A 14,423-nucleotide genomic window follows, 5' to 3' on the forward strand; every position below is an offset into this window, starting at 1 on the left:
CACAGCAGTTTGCCTGCCGGAAAAAGACTGGCTTATTTTTACCTACACAAAGCTTGCAGCACTTTGAGAATTATGCATTTTCATTTCTCCAGTGTTTTCAATACCATCCAGCCATCCCTGTTAAAGGGTAAACTTAGAGATATGCAGGCGGATGAGCCTATGGTGCCATGGACAATGGATTCCTTGTCAGAGTGCACTTTGTGAGACTCAATGATTGTTTTTCTGATAAGGATGTGAGCAACACTGGAGCACCACAAGGAACAGTTCTTTTTCTCTTCAATCTGTACACCTCCGACTATAAATATTAACACTACTTGCAGAAATTCTCAGATGATTCTGTACTTATGGGGTATATTAATAAGGGGGATGAGACAGAGTATAGGGGTCTGGTGGAGAATTTTGTTTCTTGGTGCAAAGAGAATGAATCCTAACATCAGTCAAAACAAAATACTAGTTATTGACTTTCTCCACACCAAAGATCCTATATGTCTGGTCACTATTCAGGGAGAAGATGAGGTGGTCAGCTCCTACAATTACTTGGAGGTCCACATTCTCTCCTTTTCTCCTCAGCTGGTGTAGGGTGTGTCCCATAACTGAGCCTGCCCTTTTAATTATCTAGTTAATTTGGTGGGCCTCTCCTGATGTGAAGTTACCAACCCAGCACACCAGCTAGTTAAAGGTAAACAGATACTGAATAATACAACCATACTGTCATATTGCTGGATGTGCGCTATCTTCAAGTAGGGTGACCTCTGATTGTATGGAACACAGACAGACACTTCTTCACTTGTAAATATATATTTTTGTATTTTTGATTTATTTGCACAAAATATTTTGCTGTGTCAGCCAAAACGTGTGCAGAAGCAATTAGATTTATATTTTATCTCTATATATAATCTTCATTTGGATCTTGATCTTTGTTTGTCCGCGAATGAATTAGAAGCACTAGATGGCAGTAGAGAGACAGCTAAAACATAGGCATTGCATTAAGAATCTCCTCCAGGCTTATACTACTGAAGGCTGTAGTACTCCAGTCACACCTCAAAACACAGACATTCAAACTAAACAAATTGTTGTGCTTTAAATTAACTAAAGAGATCTTCATTTAGATCTTGATCTTTGCTTGTCCGCGAATTCCACGCATGCGTAGACCACCTTCCAGTTTAGTACGTTGTTGTTACACATGGATGTCAACAATGTGCCGGAATAACGAAAGGGGTGGTGGACAGTGTTACGCTGGTTAGCTCCTGAGGCCTGGAATGAGATTGCCGAAGATAAAAGGTACGTGCCTACGTAACATATGAATGAAAGAAAGACAGTGGGTAAAATGAATGACAACGTAACAGCACGTTCCGGAAATTATTGTTACGTTGTAGCCGGCGAGTGCTGCGCGTCTCACAGTTGTACCATGCCTTGCTCACATGTCAGTGAAGTTATCCCTATTTATGCTTTAAAGAGCCTAGATACCGATGTGTCCCCTTTTTATAACCATTGCTCCATATATATTGCCTTACTCTTTGGATTGCCACAAAGCAACCTGCAAGATTGGAGAAAGGTTGAGAAGGCATCGTGAGAGGAAACGATAGCGTCTTGAAAGCGAGACGGACTGTGAACAGACAGAAACAGAAATACTCCAACACCACCACATAATTACTATTCGGACAGTGATTCGGAGTAGGCCGTTCCTATCGAATCAATGTCCAAGGGTTTTCTTTTGTAATTTTGTTTCCCTTATAAAAAATCATAATGCTGTGCGACGAAGGGCCCAGTTCATGACTGGCAACCATGTTTAAATAAGAAGCCCTTCACAGACAACTTTAACACGCAACGTAGTTGGGCGCACATAGCTAGTACTTAATAATTTGCAAGTTTTCCAAAACATACAACATGTTGCTCAATTCCCAGGTTTTTTCAGGACTGGAAAATTTTGTTCATTTGAACTATAGCGGGGTTGGATAATGGATGGATGGAACGTTTTGCAAATTAGGTTCTGACAGCACAATGTTCATAACATGGGAGACAAAAAGGATTATCTATTACATAGCAAAGCATTAAATGACAAACTAGAAACCATGCAAGATGCTAACCCATTCACCTATACTATATCTTCTGAATTTGCACTCGTAAATAGGCTTCTAACAGATGCTTACCTTTTCTCCCAGGTCAACTTTGGTGAAGGCAAATGTCTGCAGGTGAGCATTGGAGCTTCGGATGGAAGGGGCAATTGACTCAACTAGTAGTTTTTCCATAAACTGCCCTAAAAATGGCCAAGCCTGCTTTAGCACCTGTGAGGGGGAGAAAGGAGATTCTCATCAGAAACAGAAAGAATTTAGCACTATTAATTTATGGAGCAGATGCAGGAAAAATATTCAGGCATATCCTGTTTATCTGCTCTACTGCCTTGCCTTTCCACAATACTTTCCCCATCAACAGTTTCAATGGTAGCAGGTGTTCTGCCTCCTTTCAACATCTTACTGTTCAGCAAAAAGCTCCCTCTAAATGACGTCTCACCCTACAGACCTGCAAAAAAGCCACATGCTCTCTCAGAGGCCACTTTTTCCCAGGAGCCACTGATTTTCTTTTACATGAAAACGTGAAAAAAAATCTAATAATCAATCAATCAAGCTAGAATGAGCAAGGTCTCTTTATGAGCATTGAACTGCTCAGTTCATCCACTCTACAATTTTAAGACCCTCTTACATCCTTTGGATTAGAGGAGTGTTAAAGATTATGCCAGAAGCAATAAGCAAAAAACAAGACCACAGCCTAATCCATTAAAAGGACCACAAAAAACATTGGTGTCAATTTTTTCAAAGGCTCATTGCTGGCTTCACAGTCTTAATTTGTAAATAACAAAATCAACATATGTGCATTTATCCTGTAAATGTAGGGGACTGCAAAATGGATGTGTCAGTCTAGGAATTGAAGCAAGATCCAGACACAGGCCGTCGTACAACCCCAAAGTATGAAATTGCTGATTCACAAGGAGTTTATTGAACAAACCAAAAGAAAAAGATATAGAGAGTAGGCTATTGAAAGTGGGGCAGCCACTCCTTGTCCCAGTGTGCGGACACTCCCTTGCTGGCAGATAATATGCTGTAACTCTTGTTAAATTACCACTTCACCTGCACTGTTTACATGTATTTTTGAACTGCTAGCAGCAAAAATATTCTGGGACCATATAGAACAAAGTGGTGCATCCTGCAGTACTGTGGTTTAAAAATTCACAAAATGAGTGACCAGGTCCTTATAGACATGCATAGTCTCCAGCTGAAACAACTTAATAGAAAGGGCAGAATTTGAAAAAGAAATAAATCTACTCTGAAAGCCCTCTGTGCTCATCAGTCTCCTGATGGATATTACGGCATACTGCCATGTCTGATTATTCTGTCGAACTGGGAAGCTGCAGAGAAACAGGAAAAGCTTTTAAGTAAATTGCAACAGTTACTAAGCCCCAGGCTGCTGATTCATAGACTTTTTTAAACAGCTAATTTATTTGAGACAAATTAATTTATATTCATCACAGAGCAAGACTGAGAAAGAGTAATACATTTCACAATGGGGAAAGAGGAAAACGAACAACCCGAGAGTATAAATAAAGGAGATCACTTTTTGCCACAGTTTCCAAATCTTGCAAATGGACGCCAAGGGCAGCAAGCACATCACTGCTAAGTTGACACAGCAGCTTCTAAAGGTGCACCAAAAGGTAAAATCCAACAACAGCCTTGATGATTTGGACAGGATGAATTTTGAGAAATGATACTGCTTTCTCACCTTGTTTAGCCACTCTGCCTTCTCCACATCCGGGAAGTTTACCTGCACAACAGAGAAAACAAAAAGATGCATTAGAATCTGGAGGAAAGTCTTGAATATTGGCATTTTGACAGCACCTTTTAAATATTAGATGCATTATACTTGACACATACAGATAGACAGGCATACATGCACATGAGACATTTTCTATTAGTATTCCCAGATACCCACCAGTGGCTTGGTTAGGATACAGCAGCATAATACAGTAATTAAAAGGCTTCAGGCAGCATAACACCCAGCAATGTAATGGTCCTTTATCTTCACCATTCCTGTTTCAAACTGCTGTCTTTTTTATCTCTTATTAGTATCGTGGACTTAGTAGACTCCAATTGCTTGCCTACCATCACTTTGTGGACACTAACTAGACCCAACGCACTGTTTATTTACTGCCACAGCCCTTCTGCTTTGACAAGGGGCATGGTACTTTTACACTCAAAGGAATTCAGTTTCTACAAGTCCTGAGATCCAAACTCTGGAACTGCAAAAGCAAAATATAATGCCCAAAACTATGTGCAAGCTATTGTTTATAAAGAGCCAGATGCTGAAAGCAAGTTGGAGGATTATAGATACTGTATTGACCTTTGGGTACTGGTCTATGATCACTTCATAAGCAACACTATGATGCTTTCTGCCAGCAAGTTGGAAAATGTATCAAGAGACAACAGGTTTTGTAGCCAAAAACTAGTTAAATATCAGCCTTGTTGTAGTTTGAAGACCATAGGTGGGTCAGGAATTGTTCTGTCTGTCACTTTTTATGCATATTAACTGCTGTCTGTTACATATGCCTATATATTTACCCAACTCTCCTTTATGTATAGTTGATGCTATAGCTTTGTAGAATGAAAAATTTGGTACAGTACAGTTTTTTCAAGACCGTAATAACAAAACATATACGTGAACTGACAATGGAGAATACCCATCACCATGTCAATGCAAGAGTTTTGTTTTCCGAGTTCCCCTAATAAACCACAGGAAGCAAGTCAGGCAATCATCTTTCAGGACACTTTCAGAGCATACAAACCAGAGATTTCCAACTATGTTTAATTATCTATTAACAGAGAGGAAGCCTGCTGGAAAGCATGTGGTCCCAGAAGGAATGTCTGGGACTGTGCTATCCTTCAAATACTGCAGGAAGCTGTAAAGTTACCGAGGTTACCAGGGAGATTTAACCCTTTAAGACCAAAGTCAAGCTCAAGACTGCAGGGAAACCAGGTGTAACTAGGCAGAGCTTTACCCTGGCATATCTGTTGCAGTCCATACCTCCAAGGTAAATGTCATAGACAAGAACATGATTGGCCACAAACACACAGTCTTAAACGTGTGAAAGAAAGAAAAATAATATCCATTTATATAGCGCTTTTCTAATCTGCTCAAAGCACTTTACTCAGACATTGGATAACCACTTCAACCACCATCAATGTGTAGCATGTATTGGGATAATGAAACATTCTTGCACCAGTACGCTAAACACATACTAGCTATTAGGTGGTGAAGGGATCAGAGAGATAGTTATCCGATAAGGGACAGGAGATAAATAGGGGGACAGAGGTTAACTAAGGTGCCAGAATGAGCAGACTGTAATGGACAATTTAGCCTGGACAGCGGGGTACACCCTAGTATTTTCAAAATACATTCAGGAAATGACCACAGTGAGTGAGGATGTTTTACATCTCATCTGAAGGATAGTGACATTTTTTTTTACAGTACAGTATCTCTGTCAAAGCACTAAGGCATTGGGATCCACTCACAGACAATAGGGTAAGTGTCCCTCGATGGCCTCTCCAACACCTCTTCTAGCTACAACCCAACCTTTTCCTAGATAGTTTCTGGCATTACTTATCTTAGTTCTTGTCTGCATTGTATGTTGGTTCTGGCTTTTATTTAATCCATCACGTCATTATTTTTTCTTAAACTTTGGGTGCAATTGCCATCATTCTAGGGTTCTGAGCCACTATAACAACCCCCCCATCAAGTTCACACTGTATATCAATCCACTCCTCCTTTGTAGATTTAAAGGGTCATTAATGTCACATGTACAGAGTACAGTGAAATTCTTACTTGAATGTGCCACTCTCTGGCACCAGGGTTAATTAGTGTAGCTACCTTATATTATTGTATACCTGTATGCACCTGTATATTCATCCATGCTTCTCTTAGGTATATATACCTGTGTTTTTAAAATCTCTCTTTCTTCTTAGCCATCTCTTTGTCCACTTAATAGTGGCAACATGATCATTCCCTTTGGCTATCTGCTTCTGAAGTCACTGCCTCAGTCATTAACGGAAACCAGCTTATTTAAACCAAGGACCATGTCCTCTGAATTTGCATGTTCTCCCCGTGTCTGCATGGGTTTCCTTCCACAGTCCAAAGACATGCAGGTTAGGTGAATTGCTGATCCTAAATTGTCCCTAGTGTGTGCTTGGTGTGTGCCCTGTGGTGGGCTGGCGCCCTGCCAGGGGTTTGTTCCTGCCTTGCACCGTGTGTTGGCTGGGATTGGCTCCAGCAGAACCCCGTGACCCTGTGTTAGGATATAGCGGGTTGGAGAATGACTGACTGACCATGTCCATGTCCATGTCCTAGAAACGAGTCAATGTGCAGTTTTGACACACCTTGGTCAACCAGGTAACATGACATTTAAAAAAGAAACCCACACACATGGGCAAAGTGAACAGAATATCACCAAGAATTCCATCAGTGAATTTCAACATGAACCAGCAAGCCCACTCTTCATATTTCTGTGATTTCTCACAAGCTGTTAAATGTACTTTCCAGCCACTGTTGGATAAACAGCAAGCAAGGAGCACCTCAACATTCAAGGCACCCCACAGAGCTTGTGGGAGCTGCTGAGCGATAATGCTTCTGGTCACTGATGCAGGCAGACAGATAACTTAGCCTTGAGGTTTTCCTGCATCTGGTGAAACTTCCTTTTGAGTCTTGTCATGGCCACCACCTGTTTTGGTAACAAAGATAGAGATGACAGTTTGTGAACTCTCCACTAGAAAAAGAATTAGGGCATGTCTGTATGGGCTGAAGTCTCAGCAATTATGAAACTTTCTTCTTAGGATTTGCAGGTGCATGAATGAAGTGTATAAGAGAGGAGTAGCAGAAATGCCACTGAATAGCATTCTCCTAGTTGGAATACCTGAACTCCCTAACTTTCATTCAGATCGCAGAAGCAAGTGGAAAAGTGGTCTCTGAGAGTGCACTTCTGCTACACTGAAGTTGTGTCACTCTAAAGTAGGGTTGTCATAACAAGATTCCTAACTTCAATGTAATACTAAGTATTGAAATTCAATACCATTTTTCATACTCAATACAATATGTAATATAACTTGCAAATTTAAAATTTAAGCTGGTTTCCCCAGCAGTATGAAGAAATAAAAACAAAACAGGGCCATCACAAAAGTACAAAAATCAACAAATCACAACCACTGCTCTGCTGAGTAGCACTTTTTGTGATGCAGTTCAAAGGAAAAAGTGTACAATGCTGCTGCATTAATGTAGGTGCCATCTGTGAAGCAGATGCCACAGCCAGCCAAATCCAATCAACTTTCAATTTTCAGTCATTATATAGTAAATGTGATGAAATATAATTTTAAAATCAGCAGGTTAGATGTGCAGTGAAGTGTTTAAAGATTGAGAGAGTGATGGAGTCCTAGTACTAAATGGTGTTGACCCTGAATGAATGGCACTTAATTTGTAAAAAGTTTAACTGACTACAAAAAACATTTTAACCTGTATTAAAACAATAAATGTCATATCCCTACTTCAAACACAACAGTTTACAGGCTTATACTGATCAATATATATTTTGATACCGTACTGACATTCCTACTCTAATGGAACTTTCAAATTAATACACCAACCTAAATAGTAACTGAGCAGCTACTATATAATAAAACACTAAAGGTCTATGTGAGTGTCCTGTCCCTTAGATCAATATGATTGGTCAGTTTGGCTTTGGTGATGCAATCGAAAGAGGAAGAGCGAGTGTTAGACACAGAAGGCCTTCAAAGATGGAAGTATAAAAGTTTGAAGGAGGTGAGAACTGTGCCTTGAAAATAATGGGGGAACTGGTGAAGAGAGGTTCAGACACGTGAATACAGAGGAAAGGCGTCGATGGTACAATTGGAGCAAGAGACAGCAAATACAATGCATTTTTAAAAAATTATTCAATTGCCTGTCTTTCACAGGTAGCATGGCTAGTTATTTATAAATATGAAAATAAAAATGTGTGACATAAATAATTAACTGTCATGACATTTTTGTTGCTAATTTCTTTATGCATTTATTATTTCTTCATTTATTTACTCTTTTCAGTGACATGGAACATGAAATACAGTTGGAAATGAAAACTGTCCTTTTCACCTATTAAATTTGAGAGGGTAGGCAGTAGAAATTACTGCTTTTGGTTTGGTGAATCATTGGCTGAAGGAATGATGACAGGATCCTCAAGGAAAGCAAAGGGCATGCTAAAAGCCGAGACTGTGCATGTTCATAGCAGGCACAAAAACAAGGAAAGGTTGGCCAGAATTATTTAATGAAGAAGCTACTTTAATTCAGGAAACCATGAATTGATCAACCACTTAAGAGTCTGAAAGGTGGTATCTGCCAATAAATGTAGCTATTGGTGTTCAAAGACTTGTGAGCGCTCAGTACTCACTTGAGCACACACTCTCAACTTTGACAGATGAAAAATGATAGTTTCCATTTCAAATTATATTTCATGAGGTATGCAGTGTTGCTGAAATAAACTAAATGAAGAAATAATTAAATACTGCATATATTCACGTAGGTCAGGTCTTGAAACACGAATAAATCGATCATAAAATCAGACCCCGACTTATACACCAGTTCAAAAATACAACACTTAATTTTTTTAACACCTTCTTGCCTCCCCCAATCTCGCACCAGTTTCTCAGATACATTAAATTTTGTTGCAGCAGCACAGCTACCAATTTCTTTTGCCACTTCAATGACTTTTAACTTAAAACTTGCTTCCCAACTTGCTCTTATGATAAAGGTGTATGAGGGTGTGAGATACAACAGTGCAAATATCGCTTTTGGAATAGTTTGGGTATTGCCGTGTGGTCACGTAGGCACAATACATAAAAAAAAAGGCTGTGTGCTCCGTGGTTATTGTCTCCGGTGGGCATTAGCATATAATAATCTCTTGGACCAATAGCGTGAGTTTTCCGCATTCGACTTATACGACTGACATTATAAAATACCGGAAATTATCTGCAGGAGAACTTAAACGCGAGCATATGCGGTACATAAATAAATAAGCAAAAAAAAAATATCATATGGTGTATTGTGTTTTTGTCCATTTTAACTGTGTCCAAAATGTTACACTATAAAATGTGTGAGCTCACAATACTTTGGAAATTTGAAACTGTGCTGGAAAGTCATCATGGAGTCATTTAAATTGTCAGGCCCCAAGATTCTTAGTTGTGTAATCCGACATACAGCAACAGCAGTCCTCAAGTTTGACATCGCCTAAAAGTCAGGTAATATGCCTCCAGATTTATTCAAAACTCCACTCCCCTATTGATCTAGAGCGGACAAAGGAAAGGCAACTTAATCTGATTTTTTCATTTAAAGCTGATGAAGACTAGTTAATTTGGCAACAGTCCAGAAGGCTCTATTATTTAAGGGCAACATTAATGCCTGCCATATTCTAAAACAAACAAAACAAAATTTTACTTTCTTCTAATTTTATATAACATGGGACATCCTCATCTGATTTTGTTATGGTAGATTGATTAGGAATATTCTAGTTGAGATAGCGGGTTGGAAAATGACTGAATGACAACGGAGCAAGATAAGAGAAAATCTGCAATGCATTGCTAACATGACCGATTGTTAATTAAGCTGTGGCATTCAATTGGTTGTTAAACTCTTAGAAAATGGCACTGTTTAGGTTAAGTGCCCTGTTGGAGTGATTTGGAAGGAGCTTCAAAAAATGAAATCTTCAGCATGAAAGGCGTCATATTAAACAAAGAATCTACATGGATTGACAATGTTGTACACTGATCGGTCATTGCTGGCATTTACCTAGTCACCTAACCCGATACTTGGTGAAACTCCGTATAAAACGGAACCTGGCCCTTACACAGATTGAAACGCTTGGACTTACCAGGCAGAAGTAACCAAGCTTTATAGTACACATCCTGGATGAGCAGGACTATTAGAGAAGCAGGAAAAGTGCTAGTAGACAGCATGTTCTGATGCCACCCAAAGGAGATGCCCAAGAAAATAGTTAAAAACAATAATAAGAAAACCCAAATGACACAAAGATCACCAATATAAGCAGTCAGTATATGCTTGCATAGGAGTATCGCTCACATTTGTCAGACTCATTACTGACAGCTTAACTTGCCTTTTCCTCTCCAGAGAATAAGGCAGCTTCCATAAAGAATTCTGACTGAAGAAAATAAAAGAGAAATGAGAAAAAAAAAAAAAGAGATTCTTCTAAGAATTTTCTAAACATTGTTCTGAAAACTGTTATACTTTATTGTTCAAACTCTACAAAGTCTCCATGTATACCTCCCAAGATGACAATCTTACCATATACTGAATTACCAAAATACTGAATGGCAGAAGTTGGCACCAGCCTATCCACTGCTGTATGTGCTGGTGATAGTTGCAGAGGACATAGCCGTAGACCATCACGTGGAACATTTGGAAGGAAAAATTTATTTTTTGCAAGGCTGCATGCTCCACTCTAATGTTTTAACCTAACCTATTTAGATCTGAGGTTTTCAAAGAAATCATTAAAAAAAGAAGACGTAACATGATATTTTTAACAGACTCATAGAAAGTGGCAGCTCATGCTGCTTGTACTTCTTCAACTTTGTACTTTCAACTAAGGTGTGATAAGCCAAGCCTCAACCTTTACTGTTCAATGTTAAAAAACATGCAGCATAACTCTTCCGATTTTCTTTTTGCACCATTTCATGAACCATTGTGTCTTTTTTAAACAGTGAGTTAAGCAGAATTGCACATTATCTTGGGCCCCAACATGGGTGAGCAGGACTGCAGTGATGACTGTAAATTGAAACTGCATAGATTCAAACAATACATTATGACAATGTTCTCCAAATATATCTATGCATTTAGCATCATCAAGAACAAATGAATTACAATCTCTAGTGAAGGGTACAATTCATTAAGTAGATTTACCACAGGGCACACTTTTCAAGCCTTATTCAGAGAAAGAAAAACGTTCATTAGATATGATAGAAGCATTTGCAAACTGCATATTAGGGTTGAACTCAGGCTATCAGAAAAATTGAAAATACAATGATGGCTTCTGTTTTGATTCTTGAATATGAAATACAAAACATTTGTTACTTTCACAAACTCTGACTTTGTCTTCTAAAACACAGTGGTTATAAATGTACTTAAGCCATGCTTCTTTTCACACACAAAAAAGACACATAGCAGACAGCAACTGATGACTAACACAGGAGACCAATACATCCAATCAAGCCATGCTGGCACAATGATATGTAGTCTTCCCATTCATCACCAAGCAGCATTTTGGAGTTTTGAAAGGCTCTGGTTACGTGGTTCCTGTCATATCTCTCTTTGACAACACAAAAATGTCAAACATTGACCCCCCCTCCCCCCCACCCATTCTTCCCCATTAGCTAATCTGATGTATTCTCTATTTTACTACAAAATACTGAAGCAAAACTATTGGGCCAAATACTCATTTATCAGAAAAAACTCTTGGATTTATTGATTTACTGGCTGTGAATAGTGTTGTTTTAAAAATTGTTTTGAACTTAATCTTATTGAATTGTGCACCAAACAGACAAGCCAACGAGACAACTGCTTGTCTCAGCGACCTCATGGAATTCTGCACACAAGTATCAAAAATCACAGGCTTATACTAGATTGTTGTGTATTCAATTCAATTCAATTCATTTTTGCATAGTATTCTTCACTGAGTGCAGGCACAGGGAGCAGTGACGAGTTCACAAATAGATGGAAATACAATCTTTATAAATTACTAATTAAATAATGAGTACACAAAGACACAGATTTTTTTAAACTGGCAAACTGGTTTGAAACCGATTAAAATGAAAGGAACTTCACAATATCTGTCCATTAATAAATTGTTGAACTATGGCCAATATCAATACAAATCTACAAGTCTTTTTCCTAACTTACTTTTTTAGCCTTCTTCACAACTTTTGTATTCCTAAGCTCCTCTCACTAGCTTTCCAACACACTCTATCAACTTAATTTTTTTTACACCTGGGTTGTAGATAGTGCTGGGCGGTATGACCAAAATTCTATATCACGGTATTTTTCAAAATTATAAAAGGTTTCATGGTATTTGACGGTATTTTTGTCCCATGCACAAGTGGATGTTAACCACATTTTCCACTGCAATTATTGCAGTAGACTGGCTAAGAATAACCTATTCCGCTGTTGTGAGAATTGTACATTGTACAAAAAACATTTTTATGTGCACACAAGTATTAATACAGGATGCATGGCCCCATAAAGTGATAGTTTTCAAGGGAGTGGCACTAATGAAGAGAAGGAATCACACTGCATGACAGTTGCAGTTAAAATATAGAACCTTTTTATTGAACAAATTTTGCAAACAACTTAAACTATAATTTTGACAACATATTTTCAACCATCCAAAGAGGCATTTAGACTTAGTAAAATATCCAGAGGTGCTTTTCAAAAGTTATATTGCACTGAACATGTCTTAGAAAGGAATAAATAGTAATTTTTTTTGTAAACCAACTACACTTTCTGTTCATGTTAACAATCTCTGTCCACTGAGACGTTAGCTATATGGATTGTAATAGCATTGAGTTATCTTGATCCACCGCTTGCTTTTGTCGTAGGCAGTACCTTTAGCAAACAGATCTACAAGTGACATCTGACTTGAGTGTCCTCTAGCTTTTGCAGTTTTACCTGAGGACATCGAGTGTGCCAATCTTAGTTCCATACATTAATGGTACTCCAAAGCATGTTTGTGGCTAAGGTGGTGCAGCAAATTGCTCGTGTTGCTGCCTCCAGCGACAACTTTAGTTCGACAGCATTTGCAGTAAATAGTTGTTTGGTTCATATCCGTCCTTTTAAAACCAATGTATCTCCAGACAACAGACACGGCTCCTTTTTTGGCAAAAGTTCTTCTGTTTCATCATGTTCAACTTTGTCTGCTACAGCTTCAGTTTCAGAAGGTTCTCTGTTCATTTTCACCGCTCAATACCTCGACTAATGCATGTACTCCATTACATGCGTGTTTAGTGGTGTAGCAGTGATAAAGGTTCCCCCTTAAACAGTTCCCCAATGTGCCATGTTCCGAATGTTGTTTAGGTTATTTAAACCAGTGTTGCGACATAAAAAAAATCCATATCATTACAAAAATAAAAAACGGTTTTCGTTATGAACCAGTATACCTCCCAGCACTAGTTGTAGAGCATTAGGAATGGATGAAGGTTAAGTGGGGTATGTCCTGTGGAGCCAGTGTGGAAGTAAGCTTGCTTTCCCCTCCTGTATACTATACACTGTCTAAATTGAACATTAAATATTTTTTGCTCACTGTAAGCTTACTTATGCATCCTGCGGATTTGTGTCTACTGCTTCAAGAGTGTACTAAAGCTCTAACAATCTGAATATTTCAATCAATCTGCTTATGGGCCACAGTAATTAATACTGTTATGGTGCTAAATATTGCATCAGCCAGGGGATGGAATTAGCGATGCGTCACCAACAGTGACATTTCATCATTTAAATTAGTAGCTTCAGAGTCCCCTTGCAGGGGAGACTATACAAACAGCAAGCCTGCTGCAGTCACACAAATTCCAACTATTGCAATACACTGTCCTTCTAAGGGGAACAATCTACCTAAAAGAGCAAATTCAAATGGAAAATCCATTTGTTCAGCTCCAGAGAGCACCATGATGTGCCATAACACTAAGAAATATTCACAGTAGAATTTCAGTGAATACAAACACCTCTTTGACAAACAGCTGGAATGATTTTCTATTGTACAATTAATAATAGTCTGGCAGCTTCCTTACTAAGCGAAATATTGACATTTTACAGCATATATCAGAAACTTAATAGCACAACTCGAAATTGGCCACCCTCATTCCAATTCCAGTGTTGTTTTGGTCTGGATTGGCATAATTGAGCAATGAGCCATCGGTCGGCGTATTGACGTTTCATGTAACAACCATCCACTTGCTGTAGCTACCAGTCTCCAGCTGGGGAAGTCTGCATCTACTGCAGCCATGACAAGACCAACTAATCGCTTCTGCATAAGCAAGCAGTCGCATTCAATTTCCATCTGTGTCCCATATGCAATAGAATATGGCCATGACTTTAATGCTTTTTTTGAAATTAATATATCTTTGTAAATACCTAAATCAAAATAAAAGAATAAAAAAGACACACAATATCATACATTACAACACATTAATTTAATACAATACTAGTCTATTTGGATAGGCAAAGGTGATTTCATATATCTAACCCTGGCCAATTTATCAGTCCCAAACCAGTCAGCAAAACTGTGCCAGTTAACAATAAAGCGGAATATCAAAATATCTTCATGCAGGAGAATAACTGTC

General features: G+C 38.6%; 1 protein-coding gene across 2 annotated transcripts in view; it reads right to left on the reverse strand.

Annotated features, from left to right (window-relative positions):
* The window catches only part of esyt1a (extended synaptotagmin-like protein 1a), a 102,627-nt gene that overhangs the window by 66,751 nt on the left and 21,453 nt on the right, over window positions 1–14,423 (reverse strand). Inside the window, exons 2-4 of one of the 2 annotated variants that reach the window (XM_039747279.1) lie at window positions 10,196–10,240; window positions 3,775–3,816; window positions 2,151–2,285 (exon numbers count right to left, since the gene is read on the reverse strand). In XM_039747279.1, the coding sequence (XP_039603213.1) occupies window positions 2,151–2,285; window positions 3,775–3,816; window positions 10,196–10,240 (222 nt within the window). The remainder of the gene's footprint in view (window positions 1–2,150; window positions 2,286–3,774; window positions 3,817–10,195; window positions 10,241–14,423) is intronic. The other variant, XM_039747280.1, reaches the window with a different exon arrangement.

The sequence above is a fragment of the Polypterus senegalus genome, chromosome 3 (assembly GCF_016835505.1).
Source record: "Polypterus senegalus isolate Bchr_013 chromosome 3, ASM1683550v1, whole genome shotgun sequence".
NCBI lineage: Eukaryota > Metazoa > Chordata > Cladistia > Polypteriformes > Polypteridae > Polypterus > Polypterus senegalus.